This window comes from Thalassophryne amazonica, chromosome 10 (assembly GCF_902500255.1).
Source record: "Thalassophryne amazonica chromosome 10, fThaAma1.1, whole genome shotgun sequence".
NCBI classification, from domain to species: Eukaryota; Metazoa; Chordata; class Actinopteri; order Batrachoidiformes; family Batrachoididae; genus Thalassophryne; species Thalassophryne amazonica.
The window spans coordinates 90,255,643-90,281,230 of record NC_047112.1 but is presented as its reverse complement, the minus strand read 5'-3'; the positions used below and the strand labels follow the sequence as shown (position 1 = coordinate 90,281,230).

The 25,588-nt window shown below is 41.8% G+C and overlaps 1 protein-coding gene across 1 annotated transcript in view; it reads right to left on the bottom strand.

Moving 5' to 3' along the window:
• Nucleotides 1–23,096, bottom strand: part of LOC117519171 (GTP-binding protein REM 2-like) — a 45,314-nt gene extending 22,218 nt beyond the window's left edge. The window contains exons 1-4 of the mRNA XM_034180483.1: nucleotides 23,004–23,096; nucleotides 22,851–22,905; nucleotides 16,376–16,682; nucleotides 16,197–16,270 (exon numbers count right to left, since the gene is read on the bottom strand). Of these exons, the coding sequence (XP_034036374.1) occupies nucleotides 16,197–16,270; nucleotides 16,376–16,682; nucleotides 22,851–22,898 (429 nt within the window). The 5' untranslated portion in view covers nucleotides 22,899–22,905; nucleotides 23,004–23,096. The remainder of the gene's footprint in view (nucleotides 1–16,196; nucleotides 16,271–16,375; nucleotides 16,683–22,850; nucleotides 22,906–23,003) is intronic.
• Nucleotides 23,097–25,588: the final 2,492 nt, after the last annotated feature.

The window sequence follows — 25,588 nt, the reverse complement described above, 5'->3', positions numbered from 1 at the left end:
GACTTCATCCTTGGTTTGTGCTCTGACATGCACTGTCAACTGTGCGACTTTATATGTAGACAGCTGTGTGCCTTTCCAAATCATGTCCAGTCAAATGAATTAATCCCAGGTGGACTCCAATTAAGCTGCAGCAACATTTTAAGGATGATCAGTGGAAACAGGATGCACCTATGCTCAATTCTGTGCTTTATGGCAAAGGCTGTGAATACTTATGTACATGTGATTTCTTAGTTTTTATATTCAATAAATTAGCAAAAATAAAAAAAAAACCTTTTCACATTGTCATTATGGGGTACTATGTGTAGAATTTTGAGGAGAAAATGAATTTCATAAATTTTGGAATAAGGCTGTAACATAAAAAAATGTGGAAAATTGATGCGCTGTGAATACCTTCCGGATGCACTGTAGATTAGTGACAACTTAGCTAAATTGGCAACACTGAGACAGAGTTTACTTAGCAGACAGGATGTGGTGGTGCAAATTCAAAATAAGGACCAACCAAATTTGTTTCAGTGGTATTTAGTGACCCACTTTGTTCAGAAATATGCCATCCCTGCACAACAAAGACATGAAGCAACTTAGGCCTAATGAATATTTTACACATTAGATTTTTTAAAATTATATTCTTATGTAATCTGTTTGTAATCAGCAATACTGTAACTATTAACTATGTCCAAACCCTACACTGTTAACAGCACAAGAATTTACTGTACATTGTCACATTTAATGTTTAGTTGCCAGTCTGTTACCGTAAGTGACTGCTTGAAGTCTGGAACCCACAAACACAGAGTGACACCTGATTGGTGACGCTCTGTCAGGCTTCACATCCTGCTCGCTCTCAGGGCATTTTGCATTCAACATGTGAAATTCCTGCTCAGTTGGGTTCATTGGAGCAGAGAATATTCTGTTTCTTTGGCTTAAATGAGTTGGTTCCTTTTTCAGTGTGCTTTTTATAATTTTCCATCTGCAATGTCAATTACATTTAATGCATATGACTGAATGTGAGCAAATAAAACAATCAGTTCAAATTAACACTTCAGAATTCATCCTACAGTCTCCAGTCACATCAGTAAACACTTCAGATCCGGCTCCATTTACAGCTTCATAAGTCCACGCGATAAAAATATGTATCCGCTTCCCTTCTCCTTACTCTTCCCATCATTCAATCGCAAATGGGACCATTTCTTATCTAAAAAAAAAAAAAATCTAACCCTGCCTTCCTGGTTCTGAGCCTTGTCAGTACTAATGTTAATTATATAGCACATCCATCCATTTTCTATACCTGTGGAAGGCTGGAGCCTATCCATTATATAGCACGTTCAGGGCAGAAAATTTAAAAGTGCTTAACCCTCAAGCGACCAAGCTGTTTTAACGACTATGACCGAATGGGTTATTTATGACCCCATTGGCTTTATATTGGAATACTTCTATATACGAGTACATGATTGTTTTAGGGTTTTTCATATTTATTTCACTCTGTAATATATTTATCCATCGCCCTTTTCATCCTCACTCTGGGCATCAAGAATCAGTTTCGACGCTTGTGCAGCTGTAAATCTGTTTTTTCTAGGTCTGTTGTCTATGCTTCCTTGCCAAACAGTAAAATACATTGGATAAAGTCTTGAAAAGATACCAAGGCACTCATCTAAGAAAAAAGTTAAAATGCCTTTATTTTATGGGCAAATCATAATTAAAAAATGCACTTCTTCAACGCGTTTCGGCTAGAAGCCTTCATCAGGAAGTGAACACTCATTCTGAGACAAGTCTTGATTAAAAACCTCAAAATAGGTGGGTCAGCAGGTGTGAACAATTGAATCATCACTAAACCAATGAGAACAAAGTCAGATAAAGGGTATTCAAAGCTGAGAAAAAAAAAAGTGGCCTAGTGTCTGCCCAGCAATATAAAAATCTGTCAAACATATAAATATATTGCATATCACTAGGACTGTTTGTGATGTTTGGAGGTTTTAAATACAAAATCTTGTTCCCATTTACCCATATATAAACCTGCATAGGAGGGACAAGTTTTTGTATTTAATCCCTCCAAGCAGCCTTTCTGTGATAAGATAATTCATTGGGGTAGGTATATAAATGATGTGTTTCTATTGTGGTCAGGATCTGAATCGGAACTTGTGTCTTTCCATGAATTTCTTAATAGCACTAATAGAAACATCAAATTGTCTTTGGAATTTTACAAGCAAAAGATTTGTTTTCTGGATCTGGAAATATTTAGAGATAATGCAGGCTTTTTACATACTACCATTTTTAGAAAGCCTACTTCTCGTAATACTATTTTGCATGCTAAGAGTTTCCATCCCAGACACCTTAAAGATAACATACCCTATGGCCAGTTTATGCGACTTAGAAGGGTTTGTGATGAAATAAATGATTTTGATCAAAAAGCTGCTGAGATGGAAAATAGATTTATTCAAAGAGGTTAGAAAAAGAGAGTCCTTAAAGTGCTAAAAATAGAGCAAGAAGTCTAGAACGACAGTCTCTTTTAACAAATAAGACTGCAGGACAGAGATCTGAAAGGGTCTTTTTTTCCCACTAGATTCAGTACAGAATCACATCACATTAAAAATATTATCAAGAGAAACTGGAATTTACTACAATGTGATGCCTCTCTGGGTAATGTGTTTTTGGAACCCCCTATATTCAGCTTTAAACGTGCGCCTATTTTGAGCGATAAACTTGTTCATAGCTACTTGCCAGCACCTTCAAAAAATACCTGGCTTTTAGTCAAACGGTGTGGCAGCTTAAAATGTGTTGAGTGTAACCATTGCTCTAATGTGGTTAAATGTAATACGTTTTATGATACACATGGCGATAATACTTATGAAATACAACATTTTATTAATTGTAAAACTACTTTTGTGATTTACAAATTAGAGTGTCCAGTCTGCAATGTGTTTTACATTGGCAGAACTAAACGCCGTTTACAGGATAGAATCTCAGAGCATAAGTATGCCATAAGAACTAAAAATGACAATTATCCTATGGCTCATCATTTTAAGGATAAACATAATAGTGATCCTTCTATTTTAAGAGCTATTGGCATTGATCACATACCACAAACTATAAGAGGAGGCAATAGGATAAAACAACTGAATCAACGCGAGACTTTTTGGATTTTTAGATTAAAAGTAACTATATACCCAGGTCTTAATGAAGATCTAGAATATTGCCATTTCCTTTAAAGAGTTTATTGTCCTAGTGATATGCAATGTATTTATATGTTTGACAGATTTTTGTATTGCTGGGCAGACACTAGGCCCATTGTTGGTCACTTTTTTTTTTTTTTTCTCAGCTTTGAATACCCTTTATCTGACTTTGTTCTCATTGGTTTAGTGATGATCCAATTGTTCACACCTGCTGACCCACCTATTTTGAGGTTTTTAATCAAGACTTGTCTCAGAATGAGTGTTCACTTCCTGATGAAGGCTTCTAGCCGAAACACATTGAAGAAGTGCATTTTTTAATTATGATTTGCCCATAAAATAAAGGCATTTTAACTGTTTAATTAGATGAGTGCCTTGGTATCTTTTCAAGACTTTATCTCAACTAGCCATCTACCAAAGAGCACCATCTTAAAACAGATATAGTTCCAAGTAGCACTCCTACTTTTCAGCTTTTCAGTAAAATATATTGATTAGAGTTGGCAAATTACAATACCATCTGAAGCTATAATGTCAAAAATCTTATAGATCGTCCCAGGGTCATAAGTGACCCAGCACAAGTTTGGGTTATACTTGCCACACAGATCAGCTGATTGTTGCAAAATTCTATGAACAAATGCAGGACAAATAGATTGACAAATTCACGGTAGGAAACTTTTTTCTGATTAAAATTAGAAAAATGCTTTACAAAAATATATGCCCGGGGTCATAAATGACCCCACTCGGTTGCTTGAGGGTTGACATGATAATGAACATGAAGCACAGAATTTTTTTTTAAAGATATTTTTTAAAAATCTGATTTTTTTTTCTGCCTTTTCTGGATGATACGGTTATGTTGGCTTTATCAGAGTGTGACCTCAAGATTTGTACTAAACAGGATTGATGCTGAGTGTGAAACAACTGGGATGAGGATCAGCAAATCCAAATCTGACACCATGGTCCCTTTGGAAAAGGGTGGATTGCCCCCCTGGGTCAGGGAAATGTTATTGCCCCAAGTGGAGGTGTTCAAGTATTTTGGGATCTTGTTCACAGGTGGGGTTAAGATGGAACATGAGGTCGACAGATGGATTGGGGCTGCATCTGAGGTCCTGCAGATGCAATACTGGAACATCCTGGTGAAGAAAGAGCTGAGCTGGAAGGCAGGATTTATGACTTGCCAGTCAATTTATGCTCCTATCCTCACATATGGTCATGAGCTTTGGGAAATGACTGAAAGAACTAGGTTGTGGATCTAAGCATCGGGAATGAAGTTCCTTTGCCAGATGTCTGTGGTTATAGGGTGAGAAGCTCACCTGGGAGGGACTCTTGAGTAGAGTGGCTGCATTTTTGCATTGATAGGAGCAAGCTGAGATGGTTCATGGATCTGGTGATGATGCCCCCTGGTTGTTTCCCCCAGGGAGGTCTAACAGGCACATACAACTGGAAGGAGGCCTCGGGGAAAACCCAGGACACACTGGAAGGATGATATTTCATAGGTGGCATGGGAATGTCTCGGGATCCCCCATGACAAGAACTTTGCCAAAGATTGGGGAGTGTGGCCTGAGCTGCTTGGTCTGCAGTCACTGTGAGCCAGACCCGGACAAGCAGCAGAAACAGGATGAATAAATGAAATGATGAATAATAAAAACAGATTAAAAGTGTGATTGTACTGGCTGCTGCACTCTGGGGGTGTCACAGCAGGAGATCCGGCATGCACATTGATTTGGCACAGGCTTTGCACCAGATGCAAGTCCAAATGTACAAGGGTGGGCTTTGAATGCCAGACCTTTTGTTGTGAAGCAAGGGTGCTACAGCTCGCCCACCACAGAAAAGGGTTATATTTTAAGATTGGCCTAAAAGGCCGGAAACAGCCATGTGTACCTGCATTGTAAAAAAAATTCCTTGTTTTTACAGATTGGGAATTCTGTATTTATTTATTTATTTATTTTACATAAAATATGTAAATTTTACAATGTAAACCTGTTGTAATTTCATTGTCTATTTAGAAGATAAAATCTCAGCAAAATGGTCACCTTATATTTAAATATCCTCAAAATGTAGTTTAAACAGACACGTCACCTCTTTTTGCAAACCCTTAATTATAAGTACTGTATTTTACCGTATTTGTGAAAATTCTCATCTGTAAAGTCTAACTGTATTGTACAGATTTTGGTATTACAGTTTTTTTGGTGTTTAAACTACAGTCATTTGTAAATTCCACAATGGTATATGATTATTTTAACATATTAGTACTGTTAAATTCATAGTTCAGTTTTGTTCCACGTGTTACACATTATTGCTGTAAATTAAACACTACTCCACTGTTGTTGTTTTATGTCGTGATTTCATAGGATTTCCCTGTTAATTTCCAGCTCGGTCTCATGTTTTATTGTCGTGCCCCCGTCACAAAAAAGTGCCAGTTTTTTGAGACACATTTTTTTATTTTGCTATTTATAATCTTCCCCTTCTCCTACTTCTACACTCAAAAAATGGCTCATTGGATGAACTCAATTCAATTATGTGCAGGATTTCCATCTAATAAATATATGTAGCCCAACTCAAATAAAGCGCATCCATGCAAGATAATGTAATTTAATTTAGTTGGGACTACATATATTTATTAGATGGAATCCAATCCATTGAGTCAGTTTTTTGAATGTATTACTCAAACAAAGTACTCACTGGATGAACTCAATTTAATTATGGGCAGGATTTCCATCTAATAAATATATGTAGTCACAACTAAATTAAATTAAATTATGGATGGATGAATGGATGAGATTTATGTCATTGTCATTACAAGTGCAACAACAACGAGATTACGTCCACACTCAAATTGCCACAGACAAGATACAGTAATTAATCCACAATTATTACTTGTTTACTGTAATAATGGCACGCATCAGAATTAAGACAACACATATACATTTGACATTGTTTATGTACACTAAACGTGAAACAGTCCGTTTTCTGAATTGAGGCAATGTGAGTGTGTGGTAGCCGCAACAACAGGACTCGTGCCGCCACCAGCTTGGAGGGAACGGGGACCTGCCACAGCTAAAACTTTGCAGTCCCCGGAGGGGAAAAGGGGTGGCGTGAGCGGTGGCTGGGATGGGGTGTGTGATGGGGGCAGGAGGGGAGGTGGGGGTGGGTGGGTGGAGCATGCTTCAGTCTTTGTCCATGTGCGAGTCAGTTTCTGTTCTTGTGTACTGGCGTTAGAGAGATAAGGAGGCAGCCAAAGTTCCCCAAGGCCGTAGAGATTCTTCTGGAGGAAAACAACAGGGCATTTTATCTTCAGAGGCTGATAAGCCTGCCATGTTTGTGGTTGAGCAGTGAAAAACACTTTTACAGTCTCATATGAACAAACCAGATCCCAAATTATGAATATTCCCCGGGCTCTGAAATCTTCATCTCCATCTACAAGATGCGCATTTGCTCCGAGATGCCATCCAATTTGTGCCTGAGTTCAGGGGTTAATGCAGTCTGAGAATGCATCGCCTTGCCCAACTCATTAATCATGATGGACAAGCAAGGGGTCGTGGTTTTGGTGGCAGACGTCTTGCCAATTTTCCGGTAGGTCAAAGCAGCACATAAGCCAATAAGTACCAGCCCTCCTACTATGAAACCAAATATGAATAAATCCTCGACGTCCTCCACAGAGAATGGCACAAAGCGTGCGACTTGCCACGTCTCCCAGGCACCGAGAACATAGCTCACAGCGTAGGTTCCATCTGGGCACGCAGGGTCCCCTGGCCCTGATCTTCTTTTAGAAAAAATGGTGTCAATAGCTTTCAGAGACCAGCTGATCAATTCCATGGTTAATCCAATATAGTTTGAAAAATTCACAGCCTGGTGAAGTAGGGACTTTGAAGGTTGGAACAGAGATAGAGGAGGAGATGCAACCACCCTCACCAGAGTCCCAAGCATGGATGTGCTTTATTTGAGTTGGGGCGACATATATTTATCAGATGGAAATCCTGCACATAACTGAACTGAGTTCATCCAATGCATCAGTTTTTTAGTGTAACCACAACCATAGCCTAAGTATGTACCCTCCCCAAAGGTTAACCATGACCCCCCCCCAGACCCCCCTTTCACCCCACATTTTGTGTCATGAAATGAATTCTTGCCACTGTTAAGAAAAATGCCCCGTTTTCATACCCCCTGTCACAAACACATACAACCCCTGGCAAAAATTATGGAATCACCAGCCTCAGAGGATGTTCATTCAGTTGTTTAATTTTGTAGAACAAAAGCAGATCACAGACATGACACAAAACTAAAGTCATTTCAAATGGCAACTTTCTGGCTTTAAGAAACACTATAAGAAATCAAGAAAAAAAGATTGTGACAGTAACGGTTACTTTTTTAGACCAAGCAGAGGAAAAAAATATGGAATCACTCAATTCTGAGGAAAAAATTATGGAATCACCCTGTAAATTTTCATCCCCCAAATTAACACCTGCATCAGATCAGATCTGCTCATTAACATTGACCCTATGCCATGACATTGACCCTATGTGTCTTTTTGCAAGGAATGTTTTTGCAGTTTTTGCTCTATGGCAAGATGCATTATCATCTTGAAAAATGATTTCATCATCCCCAAACATCCTTTCAATTGTCCAAAATATCAACATAAACTTGTGCATTTATTGATGATGTAATGACAGCCATCTCCCCAGTGCCTTTACCTGACATGCAGCCCCATATCATCAATGACTGTGGAAATTTACATGTTCTCTTCAGGCAGTCATCTTTATAAATCTCATTGGAAAGGCACCAAACAAAAGTTCCAGCATCATCACCTTGCCCAATGCAGATTCGAGATTCATCGCTGAATATGACTTTCATCCAGTCATCCACAGTCCACAATTGCTTTTCCTTAGCCCATTGTAACCTTGTTTTTTTCTGTTTAGGTGTTAATGATGCCTTTCGTTTAGCTTTTCTGTATGTAAATCCCATTTCCTTTAGGCGGTTTCTTACAGTTCGGTCACAGACATTGACTCCAGTTTCCTCCCATTCGTTCCTCATTTGTTTTGTTGTACATTTTTCGATTTTTGAGACATATTGCTTTAAGTTTTCTGTCTTGACGCTTTGATGTCTTCCTTGGTCTACCAGTATGTTTGCCTTTAACAACCTTCCCATGTTGTTTGTATTTGGTCCAGAGTTTAGACACAGCTGACTGTGAACAACCATCTTTTGCAACATTGCGTGATGATTTACTCTCTTTTAAGAGTTTGATAATCCTCTCCTTTGTTTCAATTGACATCTCTCATGTTGGAGCCATGATTCATGTCAGTCCACTTGGTGCAACAGCTCTCCAAGGTGTGTTCACTCCTTTTTAGATGCAGACTAACGAGCAGATGTTAGTTTTGGGGATGAAAATTTACAGGGTGATTCCATAATTTTTTCCTCAGAATTGAGTGATTCCAAATTTTTTTCCTCTGCTTGGTCTAAAAAAGTAACCGTTACTGACTGCCACAATCTTTTTTTCTTGATTTCTTATAGTGTTTCTTAAAGCCAGAAAGTTGCCATTTGAAATGACTTTAGTTTTTTGTCATGTCTGTGATCTGCTTTTTTTCTACAAAATTAAACAACTGAATGAACATCCTCCGAGGCCGGTGATTCCATAATTTTTGCCAGGGGTTGTAGATTAATGTACTTATCATAACCCATTCCCACGAACCGCCGCAATTCTGAGTTGTTAATTTCACAGACTTTGTTTTTTTACAGTGTGGCTGCCATGTTTCTGTGTCAGCTGGATGGCGAGGAGTTGCACGAGCAAAACCTCGTTTTTCCATTGGGCCTGCTTGGAGCTGGAAGCGCAGTTCTTCATGCTCCTGGTGTGCCATTTGTTCTCTTGGAGGAGCTGATCTCTAGCGTCCTGAATTTCTTGCCACAGGTGAGTTTGCGCCTGCTGCAGCTGGGTGGACCGCTCGTCCTCTTCACCAGCACACTCTTGTGCTCCAGGATAATATAAGGACATGAGTTGACTGAGGTTGTTGATTTAATAAACAGCCATCTGGAGCTTTTTGTTACAAGTGCTAACCCTGTTGCTGTGGAGGATGCTTAGAGCCTCTCTGGGCAGGTTAATGTGTTCAGGGACAGCATCCTGCAGGCGTGGGACATCTGGCTCCTTTTCTTTGCCACTTGTCACATATAGGTCTTCTCAGCTGTAACTGCCACTTTCCAGGACTAGCTGCTGTATGGATTAATAATGAGGACTAAATATGGATGTATATTTAGGGAAGTGCCCATCCTTTATACTGTATGTGTTGTGTGGGCCGCCAGAAGAGGAGGTACTGCTGGCCCACCACCAGAGGGTGCCCTGCCTGAAGTGCGGGCTTCAGGCACGAGAGGGCGCTGCCGCCACGGACACAGCCGGGGGTGACAGCTGTCACTCATTATCTCATGCCAGCTGTCATCCATCTTCACTACATCATTCCACTCCATAAAAACCGGACGTCATCTCCACCTCGTTGCTGAGATATCATCTACCTGTGAAGGTAATTTCTCTGCTGTATTCAACGCTGACAAATAGTCTGAACTCTTTTTGCAGCCGCTTTCCTGTGGTTTGCCTTATCTGTGGGATTGGCGTTTGGTGTGATCAGCGACTGCTTCGCTTCACACTCCAACCAGATAAGTGGTTAGACAGGAGCTGCACGAGTGTGTGTTAGAGGTGGAGGTGGAATCCCCACCATTGTTGTTACTGGGTGTGCACGCACCCACGTCTTACAGTTTTTGCTCCTCGCCAGCAGTACCAGATCCGACATTCGGAGACGGTGGCCACCTGGGGACTCGGGACTTGGCGGCTCCAGGTTCGGTGGCGGAGGAAATCGTGTGGTTCCGGTTCTTCTCAGGACAGACGTCTTCTATCCTTGAGCCTGCCCACACGTCACCTTTGTGGATTGACTGTTTTCTTAAATTCTGTAATCCTCTGTGTTTTGGTTGTGCTCTTTCACAACAGTAAAGTGTTCATATTCGACTCTTTCATTGTCCGTTCATTTACGCCCCCTGTTGTGGGTCCGTGTCACTACACTTTCCCAACAGTATGTGTGTTTGTGCACTTGCACATCGCTCAATTAAACTCAGAAATAAGACATATAATGCAGTAAAATAAAAAAGGACAACACTCAAATCTAAATTCTGTTTGATTTATTTGCTGAATTTTTTTAATAGAGTCCTTGCTCGGCTTTCAACCCACTACTGTTGAATTAGTCAGAGATAAGTAGGCTTTCAGAAAGAGGTCTTGCTTTCTCTTGGTCCAGTTAGACATGACTAGCTAAAGCTCAACCTAGGCTTGTGTGTCATGCATCACACTGACAAAAAGGGAGGAACCATGGGGAGATTTTTGATCCCGCATTGTCCTTTGACCTACACATCAGAGAAATCACAAGAACTACTTTCTTCCACCTTCGTAACATAGCAAAGATTCTTCCCATTCAGTCTATGGCTGATGCACAGACTCTGATCCATGCATTTGTCTCTCCTAGATTGGATTATTGCAATGGTCTATTCTCTGGTTTACCACAGTCCAACATTATGGGTATCCAACTGGTTCAAAATGCTGCTGCCAGATTTTTGACAAGAAACAAAAACTTCAACCACACCGACTTTGGCCTCCCTTCATTGGCTTCCTGTTTCTGTGAGGTCTGATTTTAAGTTTCTGATACTTATAAAATTATTCATAGACTAGTGCCTCTCTACCTAGCCAACCTAATTACACCCTACATACCGGCTCATGCTCTGCGTTCTCAGGGTGCAGGACTATTTTGTGTCCCTAAGATAAAAAAAAAAGAAAAAAAAAGTCAGCAGGCCACAGAGCCTTCTCTTACCTTATCAGGGCCAGCAATTTAATGGATGCTGGCCTTGCACCCTAGGGTGCCAGACTGACCTCAGGATACCCTACCTATTCAAAACCTAGAAACAGAGACCAAGCACCAAGATGGACTGTTTTATCTCAGTAATGAATTCTGTTTTTGTTGCTTTTCTTTTTTTTCTGTTTCTGTTTTCTGTTTCTTCTGTTTGTTCCCATCACTGGTAAAAAACCTTGTAACCTTGTTAGAATGGCCCAAACAGTGGATCACCCCCCTGAGTCTGGTCTGCTTGAGGTTTCTTCCTCAAAAACACCAGAGGGAGTTTTTCCTTACCACTGTTGTCTGTGTGCTTGATCAGGGGGGTTGATAAGGTTCGACCTTACCTGTATGAAGTACCTTGAATCAGCACTATTGTGATTTGGTGCTATATAAATAAAATAAATTGAAGTGAGTTTACTTGGAGGCGGCACGGTGACTTAGTGGTTAGCACTGTTGCCTCACGGCGAGAAGGTCGTGGGTTCAATTCCTGTGGCCTTTCTGTGTGGAGTTTGCATGTTCTCCCCGTGTTTGCGTGGGTTTCCTCTGGGTGCTCCGGTTTCCTCCCACATCCAAACACATGCGGGTTAGGTGGATTGGAAACTTTAAATTGTCCGTGGGTGTGTGTGGGTGTGTCTGTGTTTGTTTGTGTGTTTGTGGCCCTGCGACAGACTGGTATCCTGTCTTGGCTGTACCCCGCCTCACGCCCTATGACTGCTGGGATAGGCTCCAGCCCCCCCGCGACCCTTAATTGGACTAAGCGGTAGCAGATGAATGAATGAATGAATGAATGAGTTTACTTGGGGAGTTACAAATACACAAATAAATAAATAAATAAGCACTATGATAGATTGGCATCCTGTCCAGAGTGTACCCAGCCTCTTGACCTATGACTGCTGGGATTGGCTCCAACACCCCTGTGACTCTTAATTGGACCAAGCGGAGAAAATAAATGAATGCATAAATAAAAAACTAAATAAATCAGTTGGAAAATTTGAACACACTACAGGCTGATCAAGTAAATTCTGTCTTAAAAGAGTGTCAAAGAAGGATTATACTTAATGCTGTTTATTAAATTAGAACAGTAAGTTGTCTTAGGTGATTGAGCATTTCTCTACTCAGCCAAGCAATCATGTCATCCATGACAAGCTACCTCCAGCCTTGAGTGAAGACACATATGCTCCACACTCCTACATTTATGTTTATAGCCAGCTGTACAATACATGATCACACGATACTGCCAAATCCTTTGACACAGCAGTTTCATAGGATACTGATGTGTCATAGATGCATCATCGTAACGTAGCGTGTATTGCAGAAGAACCACAAAATAACAGACTGCACATTACAATATGTTCCCCATAGTCTGCTCCTTGCAGCAAAGGGGCTGTGTAACAGGTTGTGGTTCCATCTATGATTAATGAGTGACATAGAAAAAAAATATCAAGACTACATTTTACTGCGCTAAAGCACTTAAATCTGTACTCACAAGATGCAGTTGGTTCACACACTTTGATTAACTCATTCCCTTATTTTGCTATACTACAGGGTGACCCACCCCCCAAAACCCCCAGAACCATAAAATTGTAATAAATCCTACAAAGGTCCACCAAATTTCCTGAAATTTGCTAGACTTAAACTTCAGTCTGTGTACGTATGATCATTCCTCAAAGTTCTACTTATCTTGGCCGCTTTGCATAGAAGTCATGTTCTTTCCAAATTATACTCCAAATGAATGACAGAAGAAGATGGAAGATGATTGTTCCAATCATCTTCCCCAACATGTCTTGGTCAACCAAGGACGAGACATTGTACCTGGAGGCCGATTTTGCCAACAAATTCTACTATTTGGAGCATAATTTGGAAAGAAAAGGACTTTTATGCAAAGCGACCAAGATAACTGGAACTTTGGGGAATGATCATACACAGACTGAAGTTTAAATCCAGCAAATTCCCTGAAATTTGTGAGACCTTTGTAGGATTTTTTTTTTTACAATTTTTATGGGTTCTGTTTTTTTGGGTCACTCTATCAGTGTTGTATAAAGTACCGGAAAATCACACTTAAGTAAAAGTACAGATACCCATTAAAAAAATGACTTTGGTAGAAGTTCAAGTAACTGATTGAAATGCTACTCAAGTAAAAGTCTTAAAGTATCTAGTATTTATTGTACTTAAGTATGACAAGTAATGTACAACTAAATGTACTCAAGTATTGAAAGTAAAAGTACAAGTAAATGTTAATCAAAAACGGACTGATTTTTTTTTTATTATAAAAGTTTATCGAGTCTTGTAAATGATATTAGTCAAAATACTGAAAATTGTGCACATCACACAAAAACACTTCAGAAACAAGGTTTCAAAACCTAAACAAGAGTAGGCTACTCAATAGGTGTTTACAGGAAACAGTTATTTATTTCTATATGTATTTATTTTCATTGTTACATGGTTTTATCTTTTTTTTTTATCGTTTTGTTTCATTAGGTTCTTTTTGTCTCTTTCTCTAAAATTGTATTGTAACATTATTAGTCTATTATTATTGACTATTATTGTCTATTATGTAGACTATTATTGTTGTTGCTATAATATATGAATAAAAATTTAAAAATTACAATTTGACTCTTTTACGACAACGAACATAAATCAACACAAATGTGCTGATGCGAACAGCTTAATGCTACCTTTAACATTGAAAACGCTATAGACATGCTAACGCGTTAGCATCGGTCCCGTTTTTAAGTTCTTTTAAGTTAAATTGTAGATCGAAGCATTGCCTCGACCTGCGAATCACTGCTTCGATTGGTTCAAGGTTCAAAGCAAAGCCGCGCTGCAGAAAAGTCGATTACAGACCCGCTGCAGGTCTGTAATCAATGTAGAGAAATGTTCATTTTCCTGACAAACACCCCACAAGTGCGCAACTGCAAAAAAGCCTACCGGACTTGCCTCATGACAAATCGGCCTGACTTCGTTGCAGTCACTAGTAATCAGTGGTGTCTCTGGCTGAAAACATGACTTTTTTCATGTGGGTGTGTGTGGTTTTTTTTGTTGTTGTAATGAGTAATGGCATGGCACATGTTATAGAAAATGTATGGGAGTAGAAGTGTGCAGTTAAGGTCGGAAATGTAGTGAAGTAAAAGTGAAAGTAAGCTGAATAAAAAAAAAAGTAAAGTACAAAGTCTCCCAAAACGTACTTAAGTACAGTAGTGAAGTATTTTTACTTCGTTACTATACAACACTGCTCTGTATATTATGCTATACTGTATGAGTATGTCTGCTCTGTGTGCTATGCCAAGTTGCACATGCACAGGGCACCGATGCTGAGAGAGCAACTTGCACATTGTGTGACATATTACTGTGTGATTATGTGGAAAATACTAAACATAGAAATACATCACAGAATGGATTTTATTATGTTCAGTAAGTGAATGTGAACCAGTACATCAGACCAGCCTTTTCATAAGGTGACACTTTGTATTTAGGTGTATGTGTGTGTTTGCCTAACTATCAGTGTGTACCTATGCACCCCTGTATGTGTCTCTGTGCTTGTAATTACATGTATGTAATACATGTAATGATTATATGTGGCACAGCTTGTGTCACAGAAGCGTCGAGCATGTACAAACTTCTTCAACGCTGTCCTATCTCACCAACACGCACGACCCCATAACAATTACAGTAGACATGGTGGAATATGGCCTGCGGTTCTGTAACATCCTGTCATATGATTGTGTTGTGTCATATAGGTTTAAACAGCTCATATCAATGAATCAGTGAACCAGAACATCTATCACAGGTTACAGGTTAATCTTCATAGGTGCAGCTGAGTCCATGAGACCATGCACTGCTGAGTTAATGTTATCAATGATACTATCCACAGATCCATCCTAAGCAGAGAGTGACCCAATTTTTGATCATTCCATGAAAAGACAGCAAAGTCAATATGAAACTGGTACGAAAGAACAGATGAAAAGGAAAAACGTCAACAGTGGAAACACCTACCCCATGAACTGAAATCAATCTTTCCACCACTGTGAGTGAGTTCCTACACAAAATGTTGAAACCCAAACATGTCCCACACAGGCAGAAAAGCTCTGTCTAAACGATAAGTCCAAACCTTTTCAGCATGTACAGCAGATCTGAAATGAATTCACTAATTTCATCCAAGGATTTTACATATGCTTTTTTGGGGGGTGGGCGTGTATGATACATCAAGCTAAAACCAGATGACTTCACCAGTTTGAACACTGCTACTTTTAACCAGATTAAAAGAACCTAAAACCAAAGACTCAAATGAGATCAATTTAAAACCCACCTTACATTTCAGACAGAACATCCATCCATTTTCTAAACCCACTATTTCAGTCGCTGAGTGATGGTGAGGGGCACGCCCTAGACAGGTTGCCCAGTCTATAGCAGGACCGACACATACAGATAGCAAATTCAGTCACACTCCCACTCAGTTCTGTTCAGAGTTTCGATTCATCAAATCACCTAACCTGCAAGACTTTGGAAGTAGAAGGAACCTGTAAACTCCACATAGAAAGGACCAGGTTGGAGGCGAACCTGGGATCACCTTGGTGTGAGGCAGCAGTGCTAACCACTAATCCACCATGCGGACCCATACAGAACAGGGACTTGTAAATGAAATCCACCTCTCCGATATGTGCTCCTGTTATACATGTCTAAAAAAATTCTAAAACAGGCTCTTTCAGGCCTGAATTTGGCTTGGAGCAAAATAATGTCTGCAAGCACAGTCAGAACTGTGGGTTGTTGAGGATGTTTAACATGAAACCTCAGCCGCATGCAAGTGTAAAATGCATGACAAATTGGTTTTGCGCAACACAACCCCTTTAATGCTTTAACTATCTCTGATGGGTTTTACGTATTTAGACTTTTCAGCTTCTTTCACTGTTTTACTTTAAGTCACCAAAGAAAGGGGAAACTGCTGCACTGTTCATCCAGTTTAGATGTCAATACTCTCAAATTAAAGTAGACAGTCTGTACTTTGTGTACATCATTACTTGCTATAAGCACTAATATGTTACAGGGTTGCAAATGAACATTAACATTGTCAGGGGTAAATCTTTACCAATCCAACTTTATATACTTAAATGCAGCGTGCACAGTTGAGGGCACTGCTCGGTGGCCTAATGAGGCTGCGGTTGGAGCAGAGTTCTTTTTGGCTCACCTGTCTCCAGTTGTCATAGATAATAATGGTGCTCTCCTCGTCATCCACGGTTACCGTGCGTACATAACTCTCCCCTAAGGACACGGAGAGCAGCAGTTAGAAGTGGGTGCTGTCATTTATTTACCTGTGAGTGAAGGGCACGGTGCTGCACTAATGGAGGCATTCATGCAGCTTTGTACCGTCAGAATCGACAGACGCAGTCCTGTCCATGTCCCCGGCAAGGCCGATAGCGAGGGATGACTTTCCCACACCGTTCTGCCCCAGCAAGGCAATCCTCAAAGGCCCCTCATGTCTGTCCTCTGTGGTCACGGTCAAAGCGTCATCTAAGGCGGAGCTGAAGCTGACTGGCGACGCTGAAGTTCCAGCTGCTGCTGATGTCCAATCGCAATCATCATGGACAGCTTCTTCTCGCCTGAGCTGGTGCTTCAGAGGCAAAGGAGTGCTTCCTCTGCGGACAATCGGCGTGCTGGGCAGAGTCATGTCACACTGCAGGACAGATGATGATATGGTGTTTGTCAGTGCAGCCAAAGGTGGCTGTTATGCAGTGTTTCTCAGACATTTTTCAGAACAGGGACCATCCATCCATCCATCTATTTTCTACTCCCACGTATTCCAGTTAAAGGTCATGGGTGGCATTCATAGGGCTTGAGGCAGGTACACCCTGGACAGTCTGCTGCAGGGCCGCAAACAAACACATTCACACCCACACGCACACATACAAGCAATTTCAAGTTTCCAGTGCACCTAACCAGCACATCTTTGAATGTGGGAGGAAGTCGGAGCACCCAGAGGGGGCTCACACAAATCCAGGGAGAACATGCAAACTCCACACAGAAAGGCCACAGTTGGGAATTGAACCCATGACCTTCTTGGTGTGAGGCAACAGTGCTAACCACTAATCCACCCTGCTGCCTACAACAAGGACGATTAAAAAAAAAATCTCGCAGACCACCTAGCTCCCCAGATATCCAAAAACAACAGGTATGCTTACCACTCCAACGTTATATTAATGTAATGCCGCGTTCACACCGGGCACGACGCGAGCGACTGCAGCCACAGGTTGCCATGTAATCCCTATGTAAGGACGCGTTTTGGCACCAAACCGCGCAGCGCGACGCGATGGAGGTGAATGAAGCGACGCGAGTGAAGCGATTTTGAGCATTTTGCGCGTTTGTGGCGCTATATTGCGTCGCCTCACGTCGCGCTGCCCTCCTCCCCAAGTTCAAAAATCTGAACTTTTTTGTCTCGTCGCGCTGCGATGACCAATCAGGGACTGATTATGTAGTGACGTGGAGATGTCTGGAGTTTGACTGAAGATGTGAACATGTCCTGTATCTGGTAGCAGCCTGTGAGCAGGACTTATGTCTCTTTTGTCCTTTATTTCACAATCATGACAGAGTTTTTGGAGCGAGCAGCAGCCCCACAGCAGCGGGGAGCGGAGTTTCTTTTTATTTTTATTTTACGTGCGCGCGCGAATCATCCTGGAGATTATTTTACTTATTAACTACACACCTGTATAAAGCAAATGGTGACTGGTTTCTAAACACAATTATGACAGAGTTTTTTGGGGGAAGAGCCAGCTGCAGCAAGCAGCGGAGTTTTTTTTTTTTTTTATTATTTACATGTGCGCACACAAACGGGACAGTTGATCCTCAAACTGGGTCCCGCAGAGGTGGAAGGACCGCTGAAAGCGGCTGTCACCCAGACACAGCTCTTGCAGCAAATAATGATACTCTCTGTATTGGGAGCTTTTCACAGCAACTCGCTCAGTGTGATCAAGGTCCGTCATGTTAGCTTGACTGACAACCAGAGCCGGCGAGCGGAATGGAAGCTCCTCCTATTTGATGACGCACCGGGGCGAATTTTCGCAGCGAAAGTCCACCCAAGCAGAGCGACACACCGGGCGAAGGAGGCGCGTCTGTCGCCTGGCGACCCACGCGAATTTGTAGCGTCTGATTGCGCCCGGTGTGAACGCAGCATAAGACTTTGGAGTCATTTTTAAATCCTTTGAGCAGAAATTTGAAGTTAGACTATGATATAAATTCAAATACCCCCCCCCCCCCCCCCCACACACACACACATATATATCTATATATATGTGTGTGTGTGTGTGTGTGGTTCGTTATATTTTAACAATATATTCACAAACCACTAGGGGTCACTCATGGACCACTCTTTGAGAAAGGCTGCTCCAGGGTGATGCTTGATAGGTTTCTTGTAAGCCCCCCTTCCCCCATAACATAAAGAGAAACATTTCCATTTGAAATCCTGCCTTTAAGTTTAATATCTCCACCACTCTCAGATTAACGTGTCACCTGACTACAGCAGATAGATGGTTACTGTTCAGAGCTGTGGAGATGGACCAGTTGTATGTCTGGGTGGTTTCAAGGTGCAGTGGATGCAGCAACATGTGGCACCAGCACATAGTCTCAGAACTGATCTGACCACTAACTCTGCTTTTAAACTATTAAGTGGTCTGATTTGGATCGTTGACTCACATGTGGCATGCATTTGATCTGCAGTGTGAATATGTGCTCTAATTGCTAAAAATGCACAGTAAATCAGATATTCTCTCATTTGATTTGGGTGGTGGTCTAAATCTGATTTAGGATCCTTGCAGTTGCAGTCTATCTGTATGGTTGTCAGAGTTGGACACTAACTGGTGACATAAGGTGACGACAAGATGCCTTTGGCAGCAGATCTCTCCTGAGGATCCTTGAGCATCGCTGGAATGACTGTAGGTCAATGTGCCGTTCGTTAGGGAGACTCAGATGAGGAGTATCACTTATGAGGGAATGTCAGGTACAACACAATGGCCATGTGGCACGCTCCACTGAGTATGGTCCAGTACTGTCATGCCTCAGTGTTGAGGACCACAAAAGCTAGAACAGGTCAAAAGCAAGCAAACCCACATTTCACCTTGGTGTGGCAGATAGATAACTATAAAACAGAGTGATGGTCTAGAGGGAGGTGTGTTTGAGACCAGAGGATTCTCTGTTCAAATCCCCATCAGACTGAAAAATCAGACCACTAAGAGGGCTTGGGCAAGGTGTTTAATCTCCAATTAGTGCCCGGGTTGTGTGCTTGGAAGTTTGCCATCCAGGACCTGTGGCAGTTCCGTAGTGTCATGCATCACCACATGCTCACAGACCTGCTGGCCATGTGGCAATAAATCAGTTAACTGTCGGGTACGAGCCAATGCGACTGTGATCTAGACACACAGAGATTGGAATTTCTTTGTCATTACAACTTTTTCCAAGTTCTCATTTGCACTTCCCTGTGACAGAGGATAGCGCTCGTTGTTTTAACACCCACACCCAAGCTACAGGTGCTTTTCAACAGCTTATCCAGGTCACAGTGGCAGCAAAGCAAGCAGCTCATTCCACACTTCCCTATCCTCAGCCAAGTCCTGTAACTCTTCCCAGGGGGGGTCCCAAGGCATTCCCAATCCAGATGGGAAATATAATCTCTCCAGCATGTTCTAGGTCTCCTTGGCCTCCTCCCTGTTGGACGTGCCTGGAAGACCTCCTTACAAAGATGACCAGGGGGCATCCTCATCAGATGCCTGTACCACCTCAACTGGCTCCTTTCAATGCAAAGAAACAGCAGCTCTACCCTGAGTCCCTGCTGGATGGCCAAGCTTCTCACCATGTCCTGGAGTGTAAGACCAGATACCCAACAGAGGAATTTGATTTCTGCTGCTTGTATCTGTGATCTTATTCTTTCCATCATTACCCAAAGCTCATGACCATAGGTGAGGATAGGAGTGTAGATCGAATGGTAAATTGAGAGTCTCACCTTCCAGCTCAGCTCCTTCTTTACCAAGATGGATTGGTACAACGTCTGTAAAATTTCAGAGACTGCCGCAGTTTGTCTAACGATCTTACATGCCAACACACCTCCATTTGTGAACAACACCCCAAGATACTTAAACTCTCCCACTTGGGGCAGTAACTCTCCTCTGACCCAGAGGGGACAATTCACTGTTTTCCGACAGAGGGCCATGGTCTCAGATTTGGAGGTGCTGATTGTCATCCCAGTCGCTTTACATTCGGCTTCAGACCTGCTCAGTGCGCATTGGCGGACACTGCCTGATGAAGCCAACAGAACCACATCATCTGCAAAGCAAAGCAGAGATGTAACTCTGAGGTCACCAACCTGGACATCCTCTGGTCCCTGACTGCGCCTTGAAATCCTGTCCATGAACATCACAAACAGGATTGGTGACAAGGAGGGAGCCCTGGTGGAGTCCAATGCCCATCAGAAACAGTACCAAGCATGGTATCTCAGCATGTCTTTGCTCAGCCATTGCACCCTGCTATGGAGGTGGGTGCTACCACTGAGGTGTTACCCAGATTTACAGAATTTGATAGTATCTTACTGGGTGAGTTGACAAAACTTGTGACATCTACAAAAAGCACAACCTGTTTATTTGATCCTATACCAACAAAACTGTTTAAGGACCTGTGGTCCACTCTTGGGCCAGCTCTGCTGAAAACCGTTAATCTCTCACTAACCTCTGGATCTGTTCCTAAATGTTTCAATTGTGCAGTGATTAAACCATTACTTAAAAAATGTAATCTTGACCCTAGTGTATTGAAAAATTATAGGCCGATATCAGATCTATCATTTTGTTCTAAAATTCTGGAAAAAGTGATTTCACTGCAGCTCGTGGACCACCTTACTGAGAATAATCTTTTTGATCCACTGCAATGCGCTTTTAGAAAATATCACTCCACAGAGACAGTGCTCACTAAAGTAGTGAATGGCCTTCTGCGAGCAATGGACTGGGACACCACTACGGTTTTGGTGCTGTTAGATCTTAGTACTGCGTTTGATACCCCCTGCTTTTCTCACTTTAGGTAGCACCCCATGGGAATATACTGCAGCGTTTTGGGATTGCCTTTCATTGCTATGCTGATGATACTCATTTGTACATGCCGATAACTGCTGGTAATCTCATTCACTTAAAATCGTTAGAAGATTGCCTTGCATCAGTGAGAAGTTGGATGTCTAGTAACTTTCTACTTTTAAACTCTGATAAGACTGAAATGATGGTTCTTGGTCCAGTGAGGCATCGGCATCAATTTGACCAGCTAGTGCTTAGCTTAGGTTTGTGTGTTCTACATCATACGGACAAAGTGAGGAACCTTGGGGTAGTTTTTGAGCCTATGTTGTCCTTTGATCACCACATTAGAGACATTATGAGGACTGCTTGCTTCCATCTGCGAAATATAGCGAAGATTCGCACCATCCTGTCTATAGCTGATGCAGAGACCCTGATTCATGCTTTTATTTCTTCTAGATTGGATTATTGTAATGTCCTATTTTCAGGGTTACTGCAATCCAGCATTAGGGGTCTCCAGCTGGTTCAGAATGCTGCTGCCAGACTTTTGACACAAAGCAGAAGGTTTGACCATGTTACCCCCATTCTCGCATCTCTTCATTGGCTTTCTGTCTCTGTGAGAGCGGACTTTAATGTTTGGCTGTTGACCTACAAAATTGTTCACGGATTGGCGCCCTGCTACCTTGCCGATTTGGTGAAACCCTACATACCGGCCTGGGCTCTGCATTCGCAGGATGCAGGACTACTTTGTGTTCCTAGGGTGCAAAAAAAAAAAGTCAGTGGGTCAAAGAGCCTTCTCTTACTGGGCCCCTGCTCTGTGGAACAGTCTCCCAGTGTCACTGAGGCAGTCTGATTTTGTGGACATTTTTAAGTCTAGGTTCAAAATGTATTTGTTTTCACATGATTATGATTAGCATTCTATGCCATTGCAATTTTTATTGTGCTATTTGTCTTTCATTTCTTGTATTTAATCATGCCTTTTAAATTGTGCTTTGTAATCTTTTAATTCTTTTTTATCTGTTTTTAAATTGTTTTATGTGAGGCACCTTGAGACAATGTTGTTGTGAGTTGGCGCAGTATAAAATTGAATAAATTACCAATGTAATGCAGGGAATGTGGACACAGCTACTACTTTGGACATATAGAGACCAGATCGCATGTTGCGGCGAATCTGGTACCCCATACTCCCGCAGCATCCCCCACAGGATACCCCAAGTGACCAGGTCAAACGCCTTTTCCAAGTACACAAGACTGGTTGATCATACTCCCAAGACCCCTCTAATATCCTTGCGAGGGTAAAGAGCTGGTCCACTCTGTCAACATCTGCCTCTGAAGTATGTGTATGTCTTTGCATCGTGGGAGTTTCATGTAAATGCAGATATCAGATATGGGCCAGATTTAAAAAAAACTAACAAAGAAGATGAACTTCACTGTCTAAAACAATCAGATACCGGCAGAAGATGGGAGCTGAGCATGAAGATCTGTAGCCAAGATAATCATGGCCCCACCTATAGCTCCCCCTCCAAAACACCCCCAAAATATTATGGAGCTGCTACTGAGCCAGAAGAGACAAGACCAAACTTAATGTTTGAGCTCTCAGTGCTCAGTCCTGAAGCACAACCAGCCAAAAGTTGGATTAGTATTTAAAATGCGAAACTGACTCATACTGTAATCCACCTACACGCACGCACACGCACACACACAACCACCATCCAACCTGGCACCTACAATAACAGACTGATCAAACATTTGAGACTGACCCTGTGATTATTGATTATTGGGGACGAGCTGCAGCCCCTCCAGCTTACCTGGGGCTCCTCGATTCTGAGTCTGCCTTCGGGCACATCTGTCGGCATCTGCAAACTGAAAAGAGGATGACGGGGGGGAGGAAACAACCACTGAAGTGCTCCCCCCTCCCCACTCCCCCCACCCCGAGAAACCAGCCACCGTCCGTCTCTCACCTGTCACGCGGCTCCTGTCAACTCAAAGTACGCACGGTGTGTCTCCTTCTGCGTCCCTCCTTTGCGCGCGCTTTACCACTCTCCCCTCTCTCTCTTTCTTCTCCTGCGCTCCCTCTCTCTCTCCGTCTCCTTTATCTCTCAGTCTATCTGCACTCTTCCAGCGCAGATGCAGGTTTTAGGGCCCAGGTCCAGCTGTGGGCGCAGCGCCGTCACCCACCAGCGCGCTCCAAACCGACAGTGACTCACCCACCTGACGCGTAAAAATCCACAGAGTTAGACTTTTTCTTTTTTCTTTTGCAGAACACAAGTGATTTTTTTTTATTCCTCTCTGCATGAGTGAGGAGCTGCTTCTCACATGGTGTAATTACAAAAAAAGAACAGGCGATTGAGCTCGATCATATTTGGGTTTTAAAGTTAAAAGGCGCTCGTTGATCTCTGATGGATGAAGGCGATATGCAGACTTGCCACTAGGGGGAAGCATAACACAATCCTCATTATAATTCTGTGCGTGCGTGTGTGTGTGTGTGTGCGCGCGCGCGCACGCGCTTTGTATATATGTTTTGTATTTAAAAACAGGCAAGACAAGTCTATTGTGTCATGTTGGTTTTATATCCTTTCGATTACACTTTTTAAAACTTGATTTAATTTATATTCCCCAATCCAAGGAGAGAATTTGTGCATGTTTTCTGTCATATTGTGAGGGAGCGGTGTGGTGGTTCGGGTCCCTCCTACACAATGCCACAATAGACCCCGGCAGTGAGCAGTCAGGGGGCTATTATAGCCCTAATCCTGCTCCTATTATACAGGCCAGAGACAGAGAGACAGAAAGAGAGACAGGCAGAGCTGAAGATGAGGTCATCCCAAACAGCATACACCCAGGGTCAACGCCTCACTGTGGAGGCACAGAGATAAAGAGAAAGAGAGAATGGGGGTGCTCGACAGGGTGAAAAGTCCTGTGCCCGGTCCAAAGCCGGAGCTGCTCCGAGGGGTGACAGGAGACAGGGTCAAAACCTGTGCAACAGGTGCACAAAAACACACCAGAGTGCGCAGCAATGGTAAAGTACTTGTTTTATTTCATATACATATGAAACCACACTACAGTATGAGCAGGAAACCATGACAATGGCCATCATTTTTGTTGTTGTTGTTTCAGTTATTTTAATTCTAATCACAAATGCATCAAAAAAAAAAAAAACTGTAGGAAAGTAAAAATACACTCTATACTTGGAATCAAATGATAAACCAGTAAATAATTAGAATCAACACATACATACAACGATGAATAAATACTGAAAAAAGGAATAAATTAAAGAACAATTAATTTATCCTACGCCCAAAACAAAATAAATATCTCTAATGCATGAACCCTGTAATGATTCCATGAGACTGTTATGAATGTGTCTCCACAAAGAGAGGATTTTTCATTAAAATCCTGCATTATTTTTGGTTTCTTGTGCATCCCAGTTCACAGTAACCCCCCGTCCACAGTGACCAGCTCTGTGTTGCATTATTGTGGTGACCATTCCCATAACAGAGGAGTTCAATCCACCCAAAACCAGCTCCTGCACAGCTACAACCAGTCAAATATCACCACCCTCTTATCTGTTTAGCTGTGATGGGTTTCTTTGTAACATAGTCCATGAGCCAGTCATCAGTTTTGACCTAATTGGTACCACTTAAGGTGACAAAACGACACTTAGAATCCAGCTTCAGTATAGCATGGCCTACACAAAAATGTATGACAGCCGTCCCAGGTTGGCAGCTGTAGCCAGGTTGGGGTCAATGAAGAATTACACAGAGGTCAAAATTGAAAAATGCTCCAATCATATAGAAAACTATACCACATTATTTGTCTGATCATAAGAATTCCAAAAAGGTATAGTTTGGACTAACTATGACTGACTGTTCTGGAGTTATGGGCTAAAAACAGCAAAAATTATGTCAAAGGTCAGTTTTAGTTTGTTCAGGTGTCAAAAGTTAAAGTTTCTCCAATTTCATTAAAAAATTATGCAAATTATTGGTTGAAATAAAAGCATTAGTAAATGGAATAGTGTTGACTGTGTTGAATGTTTGGTCTCCAAAGTAAAGGTCAAACAAGGTCGACGTCCATTGGATTCTATGACATGTGACATATGTTACCCTGTAACATGATAACTAAGCATGACTGATGGTGCAGACTATTCCTTTTTAAAAACCCATTAACCCAAACAATGATTTGCATCACCTCTTACCAAAATTGGAGCCACTTTAACTTTTGACCCCTGAACAAACTGAAAGTGACTTTTGTCACCATTTTTGCTGTTTTTACCCCATAATTCCAGAACATTCAGTCACAGATAGTCCAAACTATATGTTTTTGGAATTGTTATGATCAGATAAATAATGTGATATAGTTTCCAATATGATTAGAGCTTTTTTAAATTTTGACCTCTACACCTGCCACCCTGGGATGGCTCTCACACATTTTTGTGTAGGCCATGCTACACTGAGGCTGGATTCTAAGTGTCGTTTCATCACCTTAAGTGATACCGAAAACCTGCTTGGCCCATGGACTACGAGTCTTTTTTGCTAGTTAAGCACTTCCT